Source organism: Salvelinus fontinalis, chromosome 37 (assembly GCF_029448725.1).
Source record: "Salvelinus fontinalis isolate EN_2023a chromosome 37, ASM2944872v1, whole genome shotgun sequence".
In the NCBI taxonomy this organism is placed as follows: domain Eukaryota; kingdom Metazoa; phylum Chordata; class Actinopteri; order Salmoniformes; family Salmonidae; genus Salvelinus; species Salvelinus fontinalis.
In genome coordinates, this window is record NC_074701.1 from 16,223,916 (window position 1) to 16,249,106 (window position 25,191).

The window sequence follows — 25,191 nt, forward strand, 5'->3', positions numbered from 1 at the left end:
CCCTGGCCAAGATTAAGCAAAGCAGTGTGACAAACAACAACACAAAGTTACACATGGAATAAACAAATGTACAGTCAATAACACAATACAAAAGTCTATATACAGTGTGTGCAAATTAAGTAAGATTAGGAAGGTAAGGCAAAAAATAGGCCGTAGTGGCAAAATAATTACAATTTTGCAAATAAACACTGGAGTGAGATGTGCAGAAGATGAATGTGCAAGTAGAGATACTGTGGTGCAAAGGGGAGGGGGAGAATATATGTAAATAAAATAAATAACAATATGGGGATGAGGTAGTTGGATGTGCTATTTACAGATGGGCTACGTACAGGTGCAATGATCTGTAAGCTGCTCTGACAGCTGATGCTTAAAGATAGTGAGGGAGACATGAGTCTCCAGCTTCAGTGATTTTTGCAATTCATTCCAGTCATTGGCAGCAGAGTACTGGAAGGAAAGGCTGCAAAAGGAGGAATTGGCTTTGGGGGTGACCAGTGAAATATAGATAATAATATAGATAAGCCTGACCAGTGAAATATACCCCTGCTGGAGCGTGTGCTACGGGTGCTGCTATGGTGACCAGTGAGCTGAGATAAGGCGGGGCTTTACCTAGCAAGGACTTTTAGATGACCTGGAGCCAGTGGGTTTGGCGACGAAGATGAAGCGAGGGCCAGCCAACGAGAGCATACAGGTTGCAGTGGTGGGTAGTATATGGGGCTTTGTTGACGAAACAGATGCCACTGTGATAGTCTGCATCCAATTTGCTGAGTAGAGTGTTGGAGGCTATTTTGTTAATGACATTGCCAAAGTCAAGGATCGTCAGTTTTACGAGGGTATGTTTGGCAGCATGAGTGAAGGATGCTTTGTTGCAAAATAGGAATCCAATTCTAGATTTAATTTTGGATTGGAGATGCTTAATATGAGTCTGGAAGGAGAGTTTACAGTCTAATCAGACAACTAGGTATTTGTAGTTGTCCACATATTCTAAGTCAGAACCGTCCAGAGTATGATGCTATGCGGGTGGGCAGATATCGGTTGAAGAGCATGCATTTAGTTTTACTTTTATTTAAGAGCAGTTGGAGGCCACGGAAGGAGAGTTGTATGGCATTGAAGCTCGTTTGGAGGTTAGTTAACACAGTGTCCAAAGAAGGGCCAGAAGTATACAGAATGGTTTCGTTTGCGTAGAGGTGGATCAGAGAATCACAAGCCGCAAGAGCTACATCATTGATGTATACAGAGGAGAGTCGGCTCGAGAATTGAAACCTGTGGCATCCCCATAGAGACTGGCAGAGGTCCGGACAACAGGCCCTCCCATTTGACACACTGAACTCTAGCTGAGAAGTAGTTGGTGAACCAGGCGAGACCGTCATTTGAGAAACCAAGGCTGTTCAGTCTGCCGACAAGAATGCTGTGATTGACAGAGTCGAAAGCCTTGGCCAGGTCGATGGATACGGCTGCACAGTATCGTCTTTTGTCGATGGCGATTATGATATCTTTTAAGACCTTGAGCGTGGCTGAGGTGCACACATGACCAGCTTGGAAACCAGATTGCATAGCAGGGAAGGTACGGTGGGATTCGAAATGGTCGGTGATCTGTTTGGTAACTTGGCATTCGAAGACCTTAGAAAGGCAGGGTAGGGTAGATATAGGTCTGTAACAGTTTGGGTCTAGAGTGTCTCCCCCTTTGAAGAGGGGCATGACCGCGGCAGCTTTCCAATCTTTGGGGATCTCAGACGGTACGAAAGAGAGGTTGAACAGGCTAGTAATAGGGGTTGCAACAATTGCGGTGGATCATTTTAGAAAGAGAGGGTCCAGATTGTCTAGCCCAGCTGATTTGTAGGGGTCCAGATTTTGCAGCTCTTTCAGAACATCGGCTATCTGGATTTGGGTGAAGGAGAAATGGGGGAGGTTTGGGCAAGTTGCTGTTGGTGGTGCAGAGCTGTTGACCGGGGTAGGGTAGCCAGGTGGAAACCAAGCCCAGCTTAGAAAAATGCTTATTGAAATTCTCGATAATCGTAGATTTATCGGTGGTGACAGTGTTTCCTAGCCTCAGTGCAGTGGGCAGCTGGGAGGAGGTGCTCTTATTCTCCATGGACTTTACAGTGTCCAATAAATTTTTGGAGTTTGTGCTACAGGATGTACATTTCTGTTTGAAAAAGCTAGCCTTTGCTTTCCTAACTGCCTGTGTATATTGGTTCCTAACTTCCCTGAAAAGTTGCATATCGCGGGGGCTATTCGATGCTAATGCAGTACGCCACAGGATGTTTTTGTGCTGGTCAAGGGCAGTCAGGTCTGGAGTGAACCAAGGGCAATATCTGCTCCTGGTTATACATTTTTTGAATGGGGCATGCTTATTTAAGATGGTGAAGAAAGCACTTTTAAAGAATAACCAGGCATCCTCTACTGACGGAATGAGGTCAATATCCTTCCAGGATACCCGGGCCAGGTCGATTAGATAAGCCTGCTCGCTGAAGTGTTTTAGGGAGCGTTTGACTGTGATGAGGGGTGGTCGTTTGACCGCGGACCCATTACGGACGCAGGCAATGAGGCAGTGATCGCTGAGATACTGGTTGAAGACAGCAGAGGTGTATTTATAGGACAGGTTGGTCAGGATGATATCTGTGAGGGTGCCTGAGTTTACGGATTTGGAGTTGTACCTGGTAGGTTCATTGATAATTTGTGTGAGATTGAGGGCATCTAGCTTAGATTGTAGGATGGCCGGGGTGATAAGCATGTCACAGTATAAACTCTGAAGATAAATGGGGGGCAATTAATTCACATATGGTGTCCAGGGCGCAGTTGGGGGCTGAGGGGGGTCTGTAAGAAGCGGCAACAGTGAGAGACTTATTTCTGGAAAGGTGGATTGTTAAAAGTAGAAGCTTGAACTGTTTGGGCACAGACCTGGATAGCATGACAGAAATCTGCAGGCTGTCTCTGCAGTAGTTTGCAACTCCACCCCCTTTGGCAGTTCTGTCTTGGCGGAAAATGTATACACATACATAAAGGCATTTTTCAGCTATGATTTTACCACTCGGAATCCAGAATGGATATGACAATGGGGTCAGCACAGGATGTAATACACCCTTACAACAATCTACTTTTTGTTCTTCTTGACTTGTTATCTGGTAAACTGCTACTATGTGTCAAGAAAAGAGCCCCAGTTAGGGGTTAGTGTACTCCAGTAAAAAGGGGCTGGTTTAGATTAAAAACTATTGCCCTGTGTCCCCGTCCATAGGGGCATGAGAGACTAGTCAGTGGTAGAATCGCGTTGGCACTTTATTGGCCCAAACACCCATAGACCCATAAGGTTGAGGTTACTCATGGACAGTAATTAGTAATATTTTTTGTTTGTTTGCATTGATGCATTGTGTCTTCTAACTGTCCAAGAATAGGATCCAAAGGGTTAGGAAATATTTGTTCCCATAAATACAAAGGAGGATGTCTCTCCTCATACCTCTGGCACTTTAGTCAGACTGCCAGACTGTGCACCACAGAGCCAATCAGGAGAGAATACATACAGGTCAACACTGCCAATTGAAAGTCAAGGGGTGTGTCTGTGCCTTTTGGATTACTCTCTCTTTACAGAGAACCCCTGAGGTTCAAGTCTGCTCTGCACATGTCTGAAAGTGACAGAGCCAGCAGCCAAGAGAGTTTCACAGTATGTCATAAAAAAGTATTACACTTATGAATGTATGTAAAATGCTAATATGTTTTAGATCCAGTACAATGGAATAACTAAGACCTGAATTTGAATGCAGCGTGTTCCGATTCCTCCTTCTCTTTCTGTCCAGCAGGGTCAACCAAAAACACTGGGCCTGATGGTTCATGCAGATACTGGGGAAGCAATATAGAAATGTATTGATCCCTAAATGATTTTACTATTAAATGACCCATATCACAACCCTCATACCTCTTCACAAAAATGGACCTAAATCAATTTTGGGAAAAGGATTTTACTCACAAAAGACGTAGGAATTTATTTTCCCAGTTAGAAATAGGCCATGCATCAAATAACTATTTATCAGAAAAACGAACACTCAAATGCAATATTGCATTTTGTAAGTTGTCTGCAGGTGGCTTGTTGTGAATGCACTCAAATATCAAGCCATTATCAGGTTATGTAAACTGGGTTCTAATTCTCAACGTAGAAGGATTTGTCTTATTCTTTCACGTTATCAAGCTCACTGTGACTGACAAATCCCTGCCTATTACTGTGATTAAAAAGAGCATATGAAACACTGTTTTTCATGAGGCCTACCTGTGCGCCCTCCTTTAAGCACCTCTGTTTGAACACCTCTCCTGTCCTTTATCCATTCCACATACAGCCATTTGCGGATCTTTTCAGTGTCCATGTGAAAGATCGTTATTGCGAGGATGGAACATTTGTTCACTTAAAAGTTTTTTAAAAACACCCATGTAAAATGAAGGCCTGCAAAGCATACAGATTTAAGTCTAATAGCATGAGATGAAAGTAGATAAACATCAGTGTGCAATATGAAGGTATGACATTCTGTGGACATTCTGAACCTTGTTTGAGGTCAGTAGGTCACATGACCAAGGAGCTATTGAAATTATACATTTTTAAAAATTTGTGTAAAACCATGCGAGATAAAAATGGACAAACTAAAGGGTGTGCAATGTGTAGTCCCACTGAGTAGACATTCTGAACCTTGTTTGAAGTCACCAGGTCACATTACCAAGGAGCTATTGAAATTCTACATTTTGAAAAATTTGTGTAAAACCATGTGAGATAAAAAAAAAACATTTTTTAAATGGACAAACTAAAGGGTGTGCAATATAGAAGGCTAGTCAGTGGACATACTGAACCTTGTTTTAAGTAATTAGGTCACATGACCAAGGAGATATTGACATTTTACATTTGTAAAAATTCATGTAAAAACATGTGAGATGAAAATGGACAAACTAAAGCTTGTGCAATATGTAGGCCCACTCAGTGGACATTCTGAACCTTGTTTGAAGTCACTAGGTCACACGACCTAGGAGCTATTGAAACTTTACATTTGGAAAAATTCATGTAAAATCTTGTGAGATGAAAATTGACAAACTAAAGGGTGTGCAATATAGAAGAGTAGTCAGTGGACATTCTGGACCTTGAAGTATGTCACATGACCAAGGAGCTATTGAAATTTGAATGTAAAAAAAGTTTGTACTTTGTTCACGCTCCCTAACTAATTCAACTAGGAATACAAGACGCTGCTCACATTTCCACATGTTTATTAGCTTTGAAAAGCAAATAAATGTCTAAATCGTGAAAATAAGACCTGTGCAATGTTGTGCGCAATTTTTCCAACATCATGACACTTATTTGGAGTCTGTGGCTCAAGTGGTTTGAAAGCGCGAATATCCGTCGAATATCGAACTTGAAACTGTCTTTACCTCGGTCTAGACCTTTAACCTAGTTCCCCTAACGACCTAACATTAGCCAGCTAAATAACAATAGCAACAACATATTTGAATCCGTAACATATATTGTATAAATTGCAATTCGTAACATTTCCAAATTGGAATATCATACCAGGGGATGGACATCCAATTTAATACATGCCATACGAAACTTAAATCATGCTAGATGGAGCGTCTGATTTACTTACAGAATAATACGAAATACTTCAAGACCAAGTTGGTGTGGAAGCGACTGCTTTCAATATACTTTGTATCCCTCATTTACTCAAGTGTTTCCTTTATTTGAGGTTACCTATACATTGTATAATATTTGTCTTAGGCTCTATGTCTCTAACTGAACCTGTATGTCGAAATTGTCATGACAAACTTGACACTGCAGTTTAGGAAGTGACGAAGGGCGACACCTTTACCTGGCTGTCCTGTTCGACCACAAGAGCAAGGTGAATTCACTATCATTTTGAAAGCCAAACAATGTGATTACATAGCCTACTCACTCACCAATTTTCCTGCATCCAGTCGATAGTCCTCGCTCGTCGAATTGCTGTTCGAAACCATATTCGGAAAGTGATACTTGATGACATTGTCTCATTCATTTTCGATCTTGCTTTCTCTATCTAACAGCTTTAACAGAACTAGTCTATGTAGAATTTATTATCTGGGATTTAAATCCCCAGAAGATGCCAAACTAATGTTTGTTAGAATGAGCCTTAGTAAAAGCGTCCTGCTCACACCTGATTTAATTTATGTAAAAATATAACCTTATTATATACGGGCGTGGACAATGATGGGTAACTGCCCTGCCCTCACTATAATTTATGTATTTTTTTTTTGTACTAAATGTATTTTGTCTGTATTTTTCTCCAGAGTCTCAGCTGACTGATGTTTGCATCAACTACCACGTCTTTAACCCAGTGATATTTAATGGAAGGAACAGAAATCAAATCTCCAAATAAGATCACGTTGAGACTGCCACCTTTGAAGACTGCCACTTTCTGTCTCGTCACTAAGCCCCATACAATGACTGTTTAACAGTTTAATGCAACCCTCAGGTTTCAACCCTTTAGGATAGACCAGTGAGGAGACAATACTTCCAGGCATAATGTACATGATTTTAAAAAGCCCCAGGCATCGAAGCATCTTTCAAAGCCTGCTCTCTGTCATCCTTTAGTTTGACCCTCCTATTGAGACACTCATCCCTTTTGGCATAGCTTTTGAATGAGCTTTAGTTTATTACGGTGTCTGTGACTTTCCTATGATGATGCACTGCAGAACAACACAAATCAAGGTTTATTGGTGAGTCCACAGTTCTGCACGTTCTCGCAGGTGCAGCGAGGTGCTTATGTTTCTAGCTCCAACAATGCAGCAATATCTAGCGGAATCTACCTAGTTAAACATTGTCGTTTGCCTGGTTCTCTTTTATCAATGAACATTCTTCCAGAAGAGCATAGTCCTTGGAAAGGATTTACCTCATCAGCCTCAGGTTGCTGTCTCAGATAGAGAATGTCTCATATAGGAGGAAAACAGACTACAGACAGAGGTAGGGATGGAAGTGAGAAAGGCTGCCATCTTCTGGAGAAGACTATAAAGCTTTTGTCAGCCAATGTATTTGACTGGTTCATCAAGAATCCTTATTTTATTTATTTTACCATTATTTTACCAGGTAAGTTGACTGAGAACACGTTCTCATTTGCAGCAACGACCTGGGGAATAGTTACAGGGGAGAGGAGGGGGATGAATGCGGCAATTGTAAACTGGGGATTATTGTGTAGAAACAGTGGTGAGATTAGAAGGTATAGTGGGATAATACAGTTGTTGGATACATACAGCATTTAGAAAAACTGTTTTAGGAGAGAGGATGAAAAATAGTCCACATTTAAAGGCTGGAATGGGCTCCATACAATGGGATTTCTAGGCAACATGCCAAGCTGCTGGGCTTGTGGGCTGGATCAGAATCACCTCGGTGTGCAGCAGAACCCACCATATACATTACCACTGTTCAAACAGGGCTGATGTGTGGGTGGTTTGTTCAGGGAGACCTATACGTGGGTGGTTTCCCTCTCCAAGCACTAAACTTTTGACAGGCCACAGCAAACTACACACCAGTTCTTGCACAGATGGAAGGATAGAGAGAAAGGAGGGAGGCTTTGGACAGGACTTAGTAGGTTTTTATATGAGAGGGTGTATTTGGAAAACCATGAGTTATGAGTGGCCTTGCACTTTTTCATACACTACATGACCAAAAGTATGTGGACACCTGTTCGCCGAACATCTCATTCCAAAATCATGGGCATTAATAGAGTTGGTCACCCCTTTGCTGCTATAACAGCCTCCACTCTTCTAGAAAGGCTTTCCACTAGATGTTGGAACATTGCTGCGGGACTTGCTTCCATTCAGCCACAAGAGCATTAGTGAGGTTTGGCACTGAAGTTGGGCGATTAGGCCTGGCTCGCAGTCGGCGTTCCAATTCATCCCAAAGGTGTTCGATGGTGTTGAGGTCAGGGATCTTTGCATGCCAGCCAAGTTCTTCCACACCAATCTCGACAAACCAGTTCTGTATGGACCTCGCTTTGTACTCAGGGGCATTGTCATGCTGAAACAGGAAAGGGCCTTCCCCAAACTGTTGCCACAAAGTTGGAATCACAGAATTGTCTACAAAGTCATTGTATGCTGTAGGGTTAAGATTTCCCTTCGCTGGAACTAAGGGGTCTTGCCCAAATCATGAAAAACAGCCCCAGACCATTATTCCTCCTCCACCAAACTTTACAGTTGGCACTATGCATTCGGGCAGGTAGCATTCTCCTGGCATCCGCCAAACCCAGATTCGTCCGTCGGACTGCCAGATGGTGAAGCATGCTTCATCCCTCCAGAGAACGCGTTTCCACTGCTCCAGAGTCCAATGGCGGTGAGCTTTACACCACTCCAGCCAACTCTTGGTTTGTTCATGGTGATCTTAGGCTTGTGTGTGGCTGCTTGGCCATGGAAACCCATTTCATGAAGCTCCCGACGAACAGCTCTTATGCTGACATTGCATCATGAGGCAGTTTGTAAATTGGTAATGAGTGTTGCAACCGAGGACAGGTGATTTTTACCCTCCACATGCTTCAGCACTCTGCGGTCCTGCTCTGTGAGCTTGTGTGGCCTACCACTTCGCGGCTGAGCCGTTGTTGCTAATAGACGTTTCCACTTCACAATAACACCACTTAGAGTTGACTGGGGCAGCTATAGCAGGGCAGAAATGTGAAAAATGGACTTGTTGGAAAGGTGGCATCCTATGACGGTGCCACGTTGAAGGTCACTGAGCTGTTCAGTAAGTCCATTCTACTGCCAATGTTTGTCTATGGAGATTGCATGGCTGTGTGCTCGATTTTACACATCTGTCAGCAACGGGTGTGGCTGAAATAGCCAAATCCACTCATTTGAAGGGGTGTCCACATATTTTTGTATATATAGTGTATCATGATTCACTGCTGTTTTCCTTCAGCTGAACTCAGAGGAACAACAACAAGTGTGTGGTAAGTGTGTAATGATGAGACAGTAGAACAGGGGTCACAGAGGGAGATTTAATAAGCGAGTGAGGTTGTTTCCGTCCAGCCCCCTCAGCCCACAAGCCTCTCTCATAGCATGTCCAAAACGTAATGCAGTGTCATCATAGCTTTGAATGAATGACAGGGAATTGCTTGAGGGATGCTTACATTACATTTGGTCTCTGCAATGTCTGGACTGCTATAGAGGGGATGAGATGGGTACAAAAATATGGTTAATTCACTGAGCAATAGCTGTGAATATTAGCATGGGATTATTACTAGTATGTTGACAGAGTGGATGATTCATCCCAGGTAGCAGCCATGGCAACATGCTGCAGGTAAATCATGCTCTGTTGTATTTGTTTCTGTTCTATCTGTCAGTTGAACTGTTCTGATTTATTTATTGTTTTGTGTGGTATGTGTGAACATGTGCCAATAGTTTTGTGTTTATTTTTCTGATGTGCCTGCTGCATAGGACCACATTCCTGAAGAATGTGGAATCTTAAACATGCCTCCTGTCCTCTATGATCACTGCTGTTTATCCTACCTTTTCTATTTCTGTGTCTAAACTCAACCAAGGTCTACATTTCCTGAGGAAAATGTAATTTCTGGAACCGTAGTTAGCTTGACAAAGGTAATACATTTCTAAATAAATTGTAACTGAGAGAGACAGAGTTGTGTGTATGTGCGTGTCGTCCTGCAGTTAGCTCTACATAGGACGCCACGCATTCATACACGGGCTGACTACCCCCCTGCGTGCCTTGTTATAGGGATTAAACCCATGAACCCCATCACATTCTTTTGGCCTTCTTTAACGGATGTAGTATCTCCATTTGGTCCAGTCTCCCACAACAGGAAAATAATCCTGCAGTAATGGGAAATGTGGATTATAATTAATGGACATTTTTGTAGCGGCTGATACATTTTCCGTAAGGGAAAATATATATATATATATTTTAAATCTATCAGCCTACGTTTTGGCGTGCTTTTTGGAGAAAATGCCCCACTTAGAGAGAAGAAGAGTTCATGTTAAATCCAACCATTTCAGGATAAGGATATTGGAACAATCCCTCTGGATTTCAACTATGACCCAGATGTTGGACAGTAATTTGCAAATAGCCTTTTTTTATTTTTTTATATAAATTATTGGGAAACCGCACGCTTATTGTAGCAAACAGTTGGCGCCAAATTGGGTAAAGAGATAGCAGCCTAATGTCCACATTATTTCCTATAATAGTTGACCTACTATATGCGATTTTTTAAATAAGGTATTACAGCCTTGGGTGCTATGTGGTCCGTCTGTTAGATTATACAGATTTCAAATCCGTTTGAAAGGTATTGTAATCTCTCCTTCAAGGAAGCGTAAATAGCATGCGCTCTGGGAGAGAAGAGCTCTAGCATGCTCGCATTAGGAGAAAGTGCGCGTGTGAGTGTTGCTCCTCGTCAGGAGTAAAGGTGGATCAGAGGAGCTGTCAGTTTCAGAACCATTTAGCAGTGAATGGAAAGCTCATTTTCAACCAAGGTTAAAACGTCAGCCTTCTCAGTGCGGAAACTGGTGATAAACGGCAGCCAACGTACACACGGCTACGCGTGTCTATCTAGATTCTGCAGCTTCTTATAACGTTAGCATTTGTAATGGCAGGGGTAAGTGACTATCTTCCTTCATGAACCGTGACAAGTTGCAGTGCTGCTTGTTATTGTAGGCTGGCAATGTTACTCTTCATTAATGAATGAAACGATATCTCCAGGAATTGTTCCAGCTATAGCCTATTGTTTTCTGTTTTAAGATAGCTTTTGTGTTGAATCATATCATTTCCATCTGCTTCAGTTCACCAAACATCACTTTACAGGTCTGTCGCAGAGCAGAGTGACCATCGGACAGGTGCTAGTTGTTTGGGACAGATTTTAATGTCCAGAGCTCACCTGTAAACTATTTATATTACGGTATCCCCTTTGCAGACCTATCTTGAAATATGACATACCTTTCCAGTGATCTGTTATTTGTTGCGCAAGTCTTAGGCAATACAGACTTGTTTCGTAATCAAACACCTGATCCCTACCCAAGTATTATTTCAATAAATGCATTCAACAACCATAGGGAATTACAAGACTGAGCATAGCAATCTTCCTTAGTTTCAGATATGTCGACCAGATAGTCATTTACAATCATTCTTCCATGTCAAGCTGTTGCCTTTAACTAGTAGCCTATGTTGCGACCTGGTATCATTGCTGTCCACAAACCACAAAAAAATGGATCTGAATATATCAGCCTATTTAGTACCTATCTAATCGCTGTGTCTGACGAGCCTTTTGAAGTGCAGAGGCAGTTGGCCTATTCCCTTTCCTACAGCCTATCAGATGACAGTGTTTCTATAAACAGCACTTCACTGACTGCAGTCCCTTGCCACTGGGCACACCACGTCATTTCAACGTGGATAATTGGGTCATATTTAGTGGATGTTGATCAGTGAGATTACAACCTATTTTTACCCACTCAAAAGACAGCCAAAAGTTAGTTGAATTGTCAATGTGTTATATCACTATGCTTTCAACCATCTTAAAGCACAACAAAGTTCAAATGGTAATACAATGTCAGATATTTTGTTTATTTATACAAAAGATGCATGTGTTATCACTGTGCTTCATCTAATAGCAGAACCAAATGACCTGGATTGCAGTTAAGATTACATTAAAAGTACATGGTGCAAGTGATGAATGCCGTTCAAGATTCTGCACAGATTATTACAGCAATTGCAGGTCTTGGAGATCTTCACAATGACCATGCTTTATATGATTCCATAAGAAGAAATGTATAGTTACAGTAACCTCAATGTGGCCATGGATGTGTTACAGTTGAAGTCGGAAGTTTACATACACCTTAGCCAAATACATTTAAACTCAGTTTTTCACAATTCCTGATATTTAATCCGAGTAAAAATTCCCTGTCTTAGGTCAGTTAGGATCACCACTTTATTTTAAGAATGTGAAATGTCAGAATAATAGTAGAGCGAATGATTTATTTCAGCTTTAATTTCTTTCATCACATTCCCAGTGGGTCAGAAGTTTACATGCACTCAATTAGTATTTGGTATCATTGCCTTTCAATTTAACTTGGGTCAAACGTTTTGGGAAGCCTTCCACAAGCATCCCACAATAAGTTGGGTGAATTTTGGTCCATGACAGAGCTGGTGTAACTGAGTCAGGGCTGTAGGCCTCCTTGCTCACACGCACTTTTTCAGTTCTGCCCACAAATGTTAGGTCAGGGCTTTGTGATGGCCACTCCAATACCTTGACTTTGTTGTCCTTAAGCCATTTTGCCACAACTTTGGAAGTATGCTTGGGGTTATTGTCCATTTGGAAGACCCATTTGCGACCAAGCTTTAACTTCCTGATTGATGTCTTGAGATGTTGCTTCAATATATCCACATCATTTTCCAACCACATCATTTTCCATCCTCATGATGCCATCTATTTTGTGAAGTGCACCAGTCCCTCCTGCAGCAAAGCACCCCCACAACATGATGCTGCCACCCCCGTACTTCACGGTTGGGATGGGGTTTTCTTCGGCTTGCAAGCCTCCCCCTTTTCCTCCAAACATAACGAGGGTCATTATGGCCAAACAGTTCTATTTTTGTTTCATCAGACCAGAGGACATTTCTCAAAAAAGTACAGTCTTTGTCCCCATGTGCGGTTGCAAACCGTAGTCTGGCTTTTTATTGGCGGTTTTGGAGCAGTGGCTTCTTCCTTGCTGAGCGGCCTTTCAGGTTATGTTGATATAGGACTCGTTTCACTGTGGATATAGATACTTTTTTACCTATTTCCTCCAGCATCTTCACAAGGTCCTTTGCTGTTGTTCTGGGATTGATTTGCACTTTTCTTACCAAAGTACGTTAATCTCTAGGAGACAGAACGCGTCTCCTTCCTGAGCGGTATGACGGCTGCGTGGTCCCATGGTGTTTATACTTGCATACTATTGTTTGTACAGATTAACGTGGTACCTTCAGGCGTTTGGAAATTGCTCCCAAGGATGAAACAGACTTGTGGAAGTCTACAATTTTTTTTTCTGAAGTCTTGGCTGATTTCTTTTCTCATGATTTTCTCATGATGTCAAGCAAAGAGGCACTGAGTTTGAAGGTAGGCCTTGAAATACATCCACAGGTACACATCCAATTGACTCAGAAGCTTCTAAAGCCATGACATAACTTTCTGGATTTTTCCAAGCTGTTTAAAGGCACAGTCAACTTAGCGTATGTAAACTTCTGACCCACTGGAATTGTGATACAGTGAATAATAAGTGAAATAATCTGTCTGTAAACAATTGTTGGAAAAATGACTTATGTCATGCATAAAGTAGATGTCCTAACCGACTTGCCAAAACTATAGTTTGTTAACAAGAAATTTGTGGAGTGGTTGAAAAACGAGTTTTAATGACTCCAACCTAAGTGTATGTAAAACTTCCGACTTCAACTGTACATACCTTTCTAAAATAGTCTTATGCTATTTATTGTACAAAAGTCATATTGTATTGGTTTTGTTTGTGAACGCTATCAAATATCAACATTTGAAAGAGATTTATCTTCTGCTTGGATTGTTCCTTCTGTGCCACTGACTTAGTCTGGCTTGAATTCCAGTTCGTCTACAAATTATTAATTGATATGTTCGATTCACTTCTCAACCAAAAATCGAAGTTAGACTAGGACTAAGTCAAATCAATCTTTAAATGTACTTGAAATTAAGTTTGATTTGATTTAGTCCTACACAATTCAATATCACTAAAGATAATTACAATTTAAATCAACCAGAGCTTGAAACCCTAGGCCTATTGCATTGTCTATTTTTTAGTTGATTTCAGGTTTGAATATAAACAATAGCTGTTGATGCCTTTGCAAATCCTATAAAGGCCTAAATAGCATCATTGATGATATATCGGTGATAAAGTATGGTCACATTTTATTTGCTATGTTAAACCCACCATATGGAATTACTTAGAAAGCAACAGGGAGTTTATTTCGTGTTGAGAGATCTCCACTTACAAAATCATTCTCACGATAGCACATTGGTAATAGTCAGTGACAGATATAATAGCTAAGCATGGCAGGGCTTGGTTAAAACCCTGGATCGGAGACCAAAGGTTAGCAGGAGTCGATAGACCAATTCTCCAGTATTAGTTGCTGGCCAGCCTATAGCTCTTTTTAAAGTATTTATAATGTTGAATATCGGATGTTTTTAAAGGTACAAATTCAAAAAAATATATACAAATGTTGAAATTTGTTTACCAGGATGATGATGACGACACATTTCCCCTTCAAAACAACAGTTGATTACTTTTTTCAAATCCAATGTATTTTCTACATAGATTCCACATCACACTACGATGACAAATGACATTGAAACAACATTGGTTCAACCAGTTTGTGCCCAGTGGGTTGTCCCAGGTGCTACTCTGTCAGTAAGGCTGTTGCATGATACTTCTGGGTCTCTCACACACACACTCTGTCCTTCCTACATCTTACCTCATCAATTCTACTCTCTTTCTGCTCTGACGCTGTTTCAAGTGAGTCCACCTCTCCGCTCACCCCCCCCCCCCCCCCCCCCCCCCCACTGTGTGGGCATAATGATTCATGCAGATGCTGCTTGGCTGATATGCGTAGTGGGCATGCCCGACAGACAGTCACAGACACAGGAACCCATGACCCAGCTTTAATGCTGAGGCCGTGATATTTCAGAAGTCCTTATTGGTTCATGACATACCTGTTTTCTTTACCCTGCTATTGCTTCATTATAGTGTGTGTTGTAGGAACCACATTTCTGCTGAAATCAAAGAACAACTGGATGGTATTTGTTGGTGGAATCAAAGTTGTATTGTCACCTAGAGATGATGGACTGAATGTATTCTAAAAATGTCCCCTCTTCCCTTTTCCCCCATGTCCCCAGGCTCCCCACTGCAGCCAGAGAATAGATTGTGCCAACAGAGGTAGTGCATTGTGCCATTCTCCAGCCAAGATTGATCTGACTGTGTAAGGCACTTGGTTAAGCATATGAGACATCGATGTGTCTGCCAGTGCATAAAGTGGGATTTCAGGGCCACAACTTTCTGATGTCCTATAGCTACGCGGGGGCATTCCCACGGGGGCATTCCCTCAGTGATGATTTTTTTCAGATAGTGCTTTTAAACTGTCCCCAGATAAAACCACAGCTGACTCTGCATGGTCAGTGGATGTGACTGTAATTAAGAGTAGGGCGTTCAACTAATGACTGCGGGTGATTACAATCTTGGTGAGTAAGGGGCTGATATTTTCCATACTGTACATTGACGTTATCTGCTTATGCTTAGCTGCTGTTGGGTAAAAATATTAAGATATGGCTACGTACAATTTGACTTTATGTTCAGTCTTGTGACATGAAATTGAATCTGTCTCAAGTGAATTAGTCTCAGCTGTTTATAGGCTCCATTGCTGCTCCCTTGTTTTGCAATCTGACTTTGTGTTTGTGTCTGAGGAGACTCTGAAACCCCCTTAGCGTAAGCCCATTGAAGTCAAACCATTCACATTTAACCTACAGGAAGCCACAAGACCATTTACAGCAACCGCTTATTAAGACCCTGTACATAGCTTACTTACTTTCTCATGTTCTTCTTATTTCAATTTCTTTTGTGTTTTTGTTCTACCTTATGTTATTTTTATTACTACATTGATTACTGCATTATTGGGTTTAGAGCTTGCAAGAAAGGCATTTGACTGCACTTGTGCACGTGACATTAACTTGAAACTTAAAGATCACCATTTGTAAAGCTTGTTTTCCGAGCGCGTTGTCGGGGTAAGCTCTCTGTCTGGAAAGACAAATCCCGGGGAGGAAAAGCAGACACAGACCTTTCCCCTCATTCTTGTCTGGACGGATCGGACACCAGCCAGGAGGAGATTGACTGGGGAAGCTGTGGAAATTCACTCCTAACTGTAGCCAAACCACAGAAAATAGAGTGGGGTGGGGGGGGGAACAATACAGTGGGGTGCCATTTGTTAAGCTGTCACTTCCATGAGGCAGTGAGAAAATAACTTACATGGACTCTGCTCTGCTATTTATCTGTCATCAAACTTGATTGACAGAATTTATTACATACAATTTCCAAGTCCAGAACCTCCTAGTGAGGTACAGTAGGCATGATACAGCTAGCCTGTAAGTGTTGATACCTAGAGAGAGTACTAGTAGGGTTATCAGAGGGTAGAGAAACTGTCTGTCCAAGCGTGAGAGTGTAGGTGATGCCTCGAATTTGTTTATTCTTGTTTTTCCTCAGAGGTTCACAACTGTTAGCCCCTATGACTCAAATTAGCCAAATTAGTTTCTATCCTCTGAATAAGAGAGCCCCAGTCCCCTCTGACCTTGTTACCGCCCCAGCAACTATAAGCTGCATGGTCCTTCACCATCTGTTAGTGCTAAACGGACTACTTTACACAGCACTGGATCAAGGGATCTGATTGGTCGAGCACTCTTCCTAAAGGGCGGGACAAAGCACCATGAGTGGCAGGACGTGGAAGACGGAGCTCTATTGGACTTAGGCAGGTCTGGAGGGGGGGAGGAGGAGGGAGGCGTAAATCCAGTATGGATGAGCTGGCAAAGCGGACAGCCACTGTGAGTCTAGAGGTGGCAAAGAGGAGAAGGGGAGACGAGGAGAAAGCCAGATGAGGTGGAGAGAGAGGGAGGCAGCCCCAGACTGCTGCTGCCACTCGGGGGATAGCAGATGCTATGTGTACAGTGTGTGTCTGTAGGATGAACAAAAATGGGGGGGGTGGGGAATCCTATTAGTCTGAGTACAGAAAAAGTAGGCCTAAGTACCCTGCTCATCAGGGTGTAAGTGTGTTCCATCGTGTGTGTTTTTAATATGAGCGAGTGTGAGAGAGAACGGAGGGGCGGGGGGTACATGTTGATCCTCAAGTGTTATGAGGTTGTAATCTACTCTGTGTGCCTTGTTCAACATGTGGCCGTGCGATGTTAATATAAATGTCTTGGTCTCCTGGTTTTAGAAATACTTTGATATGTTAACGGTTTTCTAATTGACCAGAATTGACAAATGTATTTTTAAATTGTAAACTTGCTTTCTAGTCTGTGAAAAACTCAAAACACAGACATGATTTTTTTTAGGTGTTCCTTTTTAGGAGCGAGTCATTTTTTAAAATGTAATTCTTTCTGGTCATCAGGGGAGATTTGATATGCGTGATAATTGGGGTTTGAATTGGATGAAAGGAAATGGATCGGACATTTTTTTTAAAGCAATAAAATGAAAATGTTAATACCGTCTCCTGGCTGTAATAATGTCCAGCAGTCTGGTTGTTGTCCTCTGGATTTATTCCACTTCATACGGGCCCAACTAACTTAACTATGTCTGACTCCTGCCAGACGTATCCAATAACATAAGCACGGGCCCTGGCCCTGGCCCCTGTCTCAAGTACAGTGAGTTAACCTTGTTGTGTAATTTGATGAAGAAATAACCACACTACAGATTTAGTAGTGGAAGTAGCATTCATTTTACATGCATAGGAACAACAAAACTTCTTGGGCCAGCCAGACAGAAGTTATTTGGGCTTAACTTTTTCAGGTTGGTGGGCATATGACCCAGTGGTTCTATTAAACAAATAGGTGTCCATTTCAGGTTGTTGTCAGTTACCTTTGCATTCACAGATAGTTTTAACTTGCAATTTGTCCTGTGACTTGACTCTTCATCGCCTCTCCATGTGTTCTGTAGTTAACACACAACCTTACTCACCTTGATTGACCAGTGTGTAGGGATAGCTGTTGTGACCAACTGTATGTATTGTGTTCTCAAACAGCAATGTTGTACATGGCTCAAAGTGAAACTGCAAAGGGAGGCTCAGGAACCTCAACGGCACAAAATATGAGGATAAATGGTGCTGGGTATTAGGATTAGCAAGACAGTCAAATAACTGCAATTCAACAGGTTCACAATCACCAAATGCATTTATCACAGACACCTCAGAATACCTCTGAGCATGTGTTTGTGTCAATGTGCATCTATCTGTGTACAACAAAAAAATGTGTACACTTGCAGCTAACTTCCTGCAATTTTACACATTTAGCCATGGGGCAAAAATAAAAATGTGCAGTTTTATAGCTAATCAGATGTTATTCTACTCATTTTGCCACAAGGCTGCATTTCTTTTTGCTGTTTTAAAGAAAATTTCCTGTAATTCTACACATTTTGCATGGGGCAGAGAGGAAAATGCAGTTTTATAGCTCATCTCATGCTATTCTACACATTCTGCCATGAGGCTGAGAGAAAATGTAGCATTTTTAAAGCTAATTCAAGCTAAAATATAGGTGTGTTGACTGTGATAAAGGCACAGAAAAAAATGTATTGTATTGTCACACACCAGATAGGTGCAGTGAAATGTGTTTTACACCGTCAGCCATAGTAGTATGAGATGTCTTGTTTGCTAAATGAACAAATGAAACAAATGAACAAACTCTCCCAGGAAAGTCATGGCACAACCCTGCTTCTTCCCTGGGATCTCAGATAGTTATCACCTGCTGTGTGTGTGTGTTGTGTGTGTGCATGCATGTGTGTTTAGGGTCTGAGATGATTTGGATCACTGGCGCTAATTCCCAAAGGCTATTTCAAGGCCTACATAAAGATGGGAGATACACTTTTAGTTCTTGCTGAAATGGGAGACGATTGTTTGTTGATTTCCAGACAAAAAAACATGATCTTTTCAAACTAAATGAGACATATTCATTACTTTGCCTTAGTTACCTTTGTCTGCCCTTGGTAACTACTGTCTTACTGGTATAGTGTCAATGAAGCAAAGTAGGAGAGAGACTTTTTCAGGAACAGCAGTGGGAGAGGTAAAAGGATATTTCTCTCTACCTGCTACACTGATCACTGGTGTCTGAGTGTCTGTACATGTGGTGTGTGAGGATCAGACTGACAACTAGGGCCAGGACGATACCAATATTGCGATACATAGTATCGTGGCAAGGAAACAAAACACAAAGCGGATTTAACTTCTTTAGCTAAACAGCCCTAATGTTGGAAACAAACATCATTATGTTGTCATCCAGAGTCACATTTATTTCTTTTCCAAACAATAGCGCCCAATATTTTACATACAGCAGGTTTTTAAAGGACTAAAGAGTTTGGTCCTAATATTAGAGCAGTGTGCTAGCAGTGGCAACGGTTGGGGTCTTCCTGCTCCTCATGATTTGTAGGGTGATGACTGTCCTGCCGTGACTGAGACAACAGAGTGAACAAGTTCCTCCTCAGGTGGGCCCATGACCTCTGACACAGTGCATAAAGGAAAATATTTTAAGAGGCTGACCCTGTTAGAGCCACTTTAGAATTTCCCCAAATATTATATCAATTTTGACATCAGAATTAGTTGCTTCTCTCTGGTATCTGTGTACTCAAACAAACTGAGGGAATTTTACACTTGCTATTCTAGATTGAGGACGTGGTAAGTGTGAACTTGACTGACTACTGATTTGGATTGATAACAAAACACTTGGAATGTTTTGTGTAAAAGTAGTAACTTGTCTGCCTGCTGTTCTCGCTTGTTTTGCTTCATTCTGAGCCTTAAAGTTCAAGGATCCTTCACCTGTGAAGATAGAGCTCTGTTGGATTAATCAAAGCTAACAGGCCTGTGGCCAACAAGCAATCAGACACATTAGTGGAGTCTTATCACAGATACAACCATCCAAGCAAGAGCTGTACTGTATCATAATCAACTGTTTACCGTCATCACTTATGATACCATTACTATTTCTGGCTATGTCCAACCCACATAAAAAATACTATAGTACTTACTATAGAATTCTGTAGAATACTATACTACACACTGTAGTATACCATCACGTTGACCTTCAAGCTGACTTGTCTAGTTAAATAAAGGTTAAATGTTTTTTTTTTTAAATACCTCAATCATGTGTAGTACTTACTATAGAATGTTATAGTCTACTGTAAAATACTACAAAAACAAAGTAAATACCACAGTAATGTTAGCAAAAACACTACAGTTTGCAAAACACTACAGTAATTACTATAGTGTTTAATTAGCATATACTGTACCCTGCCCTTTCCTGTCCCCAAATCCCAATTTGTGCCACCCATTAGTCAGAAACCTACATGGCAAGTATAGACCATATATTTGGTATTTTATTAAGCTCCCCATTAGCTGTTGCGAAAGCAGCAGCTACTCTTCCTGGGGTCCACACGACATGAAACATGACATAATACAGAACGTTAATAGGGAAGGACAGAACTACATCAATTTAAGAAAGGCCTACATATGAATACATACACACCAACTATTTGTTTTGTTTAAATAGGGGAGAGGCTTTGTGCCTTTAAGTTTTGCTTTATCTGTTGTTTTTTTTAACCAGGTTTGCTGTTTAATTGAGCAATATGAGATGGAACTTAGTTCCACGCAATAATGGCTCTATATAATACTGTACGCTTTCTTGAATTTGTTCTGGATTTGGGGACTGTGAAAAGACCCCTGGTGGCATGTCTGGTGGGGAAAGTGTGTGTGTCAGAGCTGTGTGTAAGTTGACTATGCAAACAATTTGGAATTTTCTTATTTCTTATAAAAATAAGTGATGCAGTCAGTCTCCGCTCAACTCTTAGCCAAGAGAGACTGGCATGCATAGTATTTATATCAGCGCTCTGATTACAATGAAGAGCAAGACGTGCTGCTCTGTTCTGGGCCAGCTGCAGCTTAACTTGGCCTTTCCTTGCACCACTTGACCACACGACTGAACAATAATCAAGATAAGACAAAACTAGAGCCTGCAGGACATGTTTTTTGGAGTATGGGCTGTATATTGTCTTCCCTACAAGTTATTAAAAAAAGAGCTGAAGCTCTGAACTGTTGATTCAGACTTCAGTCCTACCTACCTACAGATTATGGAAAATTTGCTCTGAGTATTTTGTCCAGTAGATTAATACTTTCTTTAATACTACAATACAGTCCCGTAGTATACTATAGTATTTTTTTGTGAGTAGGCCTAAATGTATAGGTTTTACATTTCAGATGCACAAGTTCACAACCTTTAACCTCGGTCAGAATGACTGGGAGTAAAGCTATTATCGATATCTGTTTTGCTTACAGTCACCCGCCCAGGGGTTCAGGGGAACGCATCCCTAGACTGTGGTGTCATGGCGTGACTGGTAGACAATGGCATGACAGTATCACCTCAGGTTACAAAGATGGATTCTGAATTCAGAAACAGTCTTTGATATCATTTCGTGTACATTTGTTTTATTGTCTTTTTTAAAATAACATGTTCCTAATATGTCCTTCTCTCTTTCTCTTTGACAGTGAAAAGAAGATGAGCAGAGCAGCATGGCGAACAGACCTGCCAATCATCCTCCAGCTTACTGACCCTCACCAAATGGACCCATTTTTTGTTTCATTTTGTGTTAGAAAGGAAGCTTAGGAGACAAACAAGAAGAAAGAGACAGAGGCCTGTACTGAGGCCAGTGTGGGGACCATGTCTCAGTCTGGCAAGATCTTGCACCTGTATGTGGAGGTGAGGTCTGTCCCGGAGGAGGAGGAAGAAAGGAAGGAGTTGGGGGGTGGTGTGGAGGGGATTCACCCACTAGTGCTCCAAGAGCCGGACATCCTACCTCAGTCCCAGCGCACCTCCAGCCACTCCACCTGTACCTGCACCTCCACCCCCAGCCAAACCTCCATGTCCCCAGGAGTGGTGCATAATGTTGGGGGCAGCAGTCCCAGCCTCACCCCCTCCAAGTCCTCCTCTAGACACTCTGTCAGTTTCCAGCTGGACCTACCGGACAACACCGGACAACACCATAGGCAGAGTCTGCCTTACGAGGGGACTGGTCAACTGCTCTCCACTCTCCAGCCTGCACCCAACGGGCCGCAGCATGGAACTCTGGTGCGCACCCGCTCCTCAGACATTGAGCACTACCACGGGAGGGTGCCCCTATCCCCTGCCTCCTCTGGGATAATAACTGCCCCCTCCCCTCCAACCAGTGGGTGCAGGTTCTACAATAGCTCTGGTGTGGGGGATGAGGGCAAGCGCTCTGTGGTCAGCTTTAGCTACATAGAGAAAGCCAGCATTAAGTCTGTGGACAGCCCCTGCAGTGCTTTGTGTCAAAGTATACCTGAGAACCCCTTCAGTAGAGGAATGGAGGAGAGGTATCTGCCTGCCCACCTCAGGAAGAGGCTTAGTGACCCTGTGTGGTCGGACAGCTGGCAGCCCTCCGGTAGCTCCAGCCCCAAACTGTCCCCCAAGGGCTCCCCCTGTCTCCGCAGGGCCACTCTGGACACTGTAGCCAGAGAAGCCACCTACAGGGCCATGGAGGAATTTGGCTCCCCGGAACTGAGGCGCAGACTGGCAGCCTACAGCCCAGACCAGAGCCACAGCTTTCCCCCGCACTACCAGCAGCAGCTCCGCTGCAAGTCCTGGGTTGGGTCCCCAGTCCTGCCTCAGGGTACCAAAACACTGCCCGTCAATCCACACCTCATAGACCCAGACAGGAACCACGGTTTAAATGGCCTCACCAGAAGCCCAGCTTCTGACCAGCTCTTCGTTCAAGCCAGGCAGTCCTACTATAAATACACCATGTCCCCCTCCAGTGTTCGCCACCACTATGGTGTCCATAACCACAGGCCAGGCCTGGGGGACGAGAGCCCCAGCTTGTCCTCCAAGTTCCGCCCGCCTTTACCTACAGGGAGGCCCACTGCAATCCAGCATGACATACCAGCAAGCATGTCTACCAGCACCTCAGCCTCTTGCAACCAGAGGACTAGCAGCCAAACCAGCAGCCACACTCCTAGCGATAGCCACTGCTTACCCAACAAGGTCAACTCCAAACCGTCAGATCAGTCAAATGGCAGCAAGCTGGGAGAGGGATTGAACCAGACCAGTGGCAGCAGAAGTATCTTCCAGGCCTCTAGCCCTGACATGGCCCGTAAGCTGGCAGCGGAGGTTACCAAGCTTCCCAACATCCTCATGGACAGGAGGACTCCCTCCCCCACCCCGTTCCAGGCTGACTCGGCTAAGTCAGAGAGCCCCAGGCCTGGCTACCTCTCTAGGAAGTCTCAACCCTATACCACCCTCCAGGGCACGGGTTCTCCAGCGCAGCCCCACCCTGAAGCTAACAGTAACACCCACCTCCAGGACCACAGGTGGACAGAAAAGGAGTCTCCTAGTGTTGGATGCCACTCCAGAGAGTCCAGACCAGGCCAAGGCTCGGGGCAATCCTCCCCCCTCCTACGGCAGAAAGGCATCTCCTCCCCTACTATGCCAGCTATGCTGCACCCAGTGGTGGCGTCGTCCCACACTCCTATCATAGACCCTCGGCTGCAGAGAGCTGAGCTGGTGGCGAAAGACAGCCCCACCCTGCACCGCCATCAACCCCCACAGTACATGGGAGACCGGGGCTCCCCTGGCCTGTATAGGAGACAGTACGACACCCTCTTTGACAGAGGTGGTCCAAGGGACAGCCCGGAGAGCAGCAGGCGCCTGGTTATAGGCCTTGACATGGAGCCACCAGACAGCTGGACCTCCAGGATGCAGCAGTGGAGGGAGAACGTGTCCGTCACGGACCAAGATGAGTCCAATAGGGAGGATCCGACTGCTGATGGTGATGGATTGTGTGTGTTGACCAAGGAAGAGCTGATGCAACAGGGGAGGGATGAAGGAGCTGTGTTGGGGGATAAACAAGGGGTAAACAGGGGGGAGACCCAGGACCATAGCGGATTGCTGGGGTCTTCCCAAAGCTCCAGTGGAGTGACAGGCAGTCTGGAGGAAAACAGTCAGCAAGAGAGGGACTGTCTCTCTCCAGAGACATCCAGCCAGTCCAGCCAGAAGAGCAATGACACTGCTTCTGGGATGCAGGTGGGTGAGCGAGAGATTGTGTGTGTAAGAAAGACTGTTTACAAGTGTACATTGTACTTTATCACCTACTCAACCATTCTCCCTGTCTTTCATCTGTTGTAGTCGGACAGCCACTCCTCTGTGCTGGGCCCGTCCTTGCACTCCCAGAGGATTGCCCATGCCAAATGGGAGTTCCTATTCGGACAGCCCACAGAGGACTGCCACGATTCTAAAGGTGGGCGGTCCTGTCCTGAAAGAGCTCTAATCACTGTCTTACTCCTCCTCCTCCTCTAGTTTGTACTTCCTAGTTCGTCAGCCCCTTCTCGTGAACAACCAGCTAGCTTCACAATATTCCTGTAATCCAATTAGCTTTGGCTAGATTTGGCTATAGAGCCATCATGGCCTGGCATTAGCGCTGTCCTTTTTAAACTCTGACTGACTCGCTTCCTTCTCTTGCAACACAAACACTTTCTTTGTTTACCCAAAAGGTTACAGCACTTTATTGATAGTTTAGAGCAGGGGTAGGCAAATGGATTTAGCCAGGGGCTGTTTTGGTCAGAGGGCTGGAACATAATTCTAATAATTTGTACACTGCAAATTGACCACAACTAAAACCAAAAAGAGATTGTATTTGAAAATACGATCATTTCATACCTGGGTTATATTGAGACACGGTCACATATATCATAAAAAAAAAAAAATGTGGTAATACTTGGGAACTGATTTCCTAAATTAAATTTGACCAAAAATTTAAATCATTTAAACATTTAAATATTTTACTAAAAACTTTGGGGGCCACAAAAGATCACTCGCTGGACGGTTTTAGCCCCTCAAGCTGCCTGTTGCCGACCCCTGGTTCAGAGTCTACACGTCTCCGCTTCACACGTCTTTCATTTAATGTGTACTTACCTGTTAATTCAATTTAGACCTTAGAGAATCTATCCCCTTGTGTTTGATTTACATTTTCTTTATCCTTATCTTTATCACTCATCTTCTACCATTCACTATTGAATTACAGTACTCATCACAGACCGTGTGTTATAGGCCCCAAAACGGTGAATGTCTTCACAAAATTAAAACATAAGTTAGTTGAAATCAAATAAAATAATTTAAATAGAGTAAGACATTGTTAGTTTGGCAAACATTTGTGGGTTACATCTTTTGTCCAATGGAAAATAATTGCAAAAAAGGCAGATGACCTATGTAGCAAATTAGGCTAAAGTATCATTTGAGGGCTCACTAATGCAATAAAGTGAGCAGAAAGTTAACAATTTACACTAAATTGTTTGTCTTTCACAGATACCATTTAAAACAATCTCAGACACGTAATAAATTAACAAAATTAAGTTTAATTATTTTTTTAAAATACATTGTTACTTTGGCAAAAACATAT

The 25,191-nt window shown here is 42.9% G+C and overlaps 1 protein-coding gene across 3 annotated transcripts in view; it reads left to right on the forward strand.

Moving 5' to 3' along the window:
• Positions 1-10,263: 10,263 nt before the first annotated feature.
• Positions 10,264-25,191, forward strand: part of psda (pleckstrin and Sec7 domain containing a) — a 47,464-nt gene continuing 32,536 nt past the window's right edge. The window contains exons 1-3 of one of the 3 annotated variants that reach the window (XM_055902138.1): positions 10,264-10,589; positions 21,272-23,819; positions 23,922-24,033. In XM_055902138.1, coding sequence (XP_055758113.1) covers positions 21,444-23,819; positions 23,922-24,033 — 2,488 coding nt within the window. In that variant the 5' untranslated portion in view covers positions 10,264-10,589; positions 21,272-21,443. Of the gene's footprint in view, positions 10,590-18,250; positions 23,820-23,921; positions 24,034-25,191 lie in introns of those variants that run through there. The other 2 variants (XM_055902136.1, XM_055902137.1) reach the window with 2 other exon arrangements.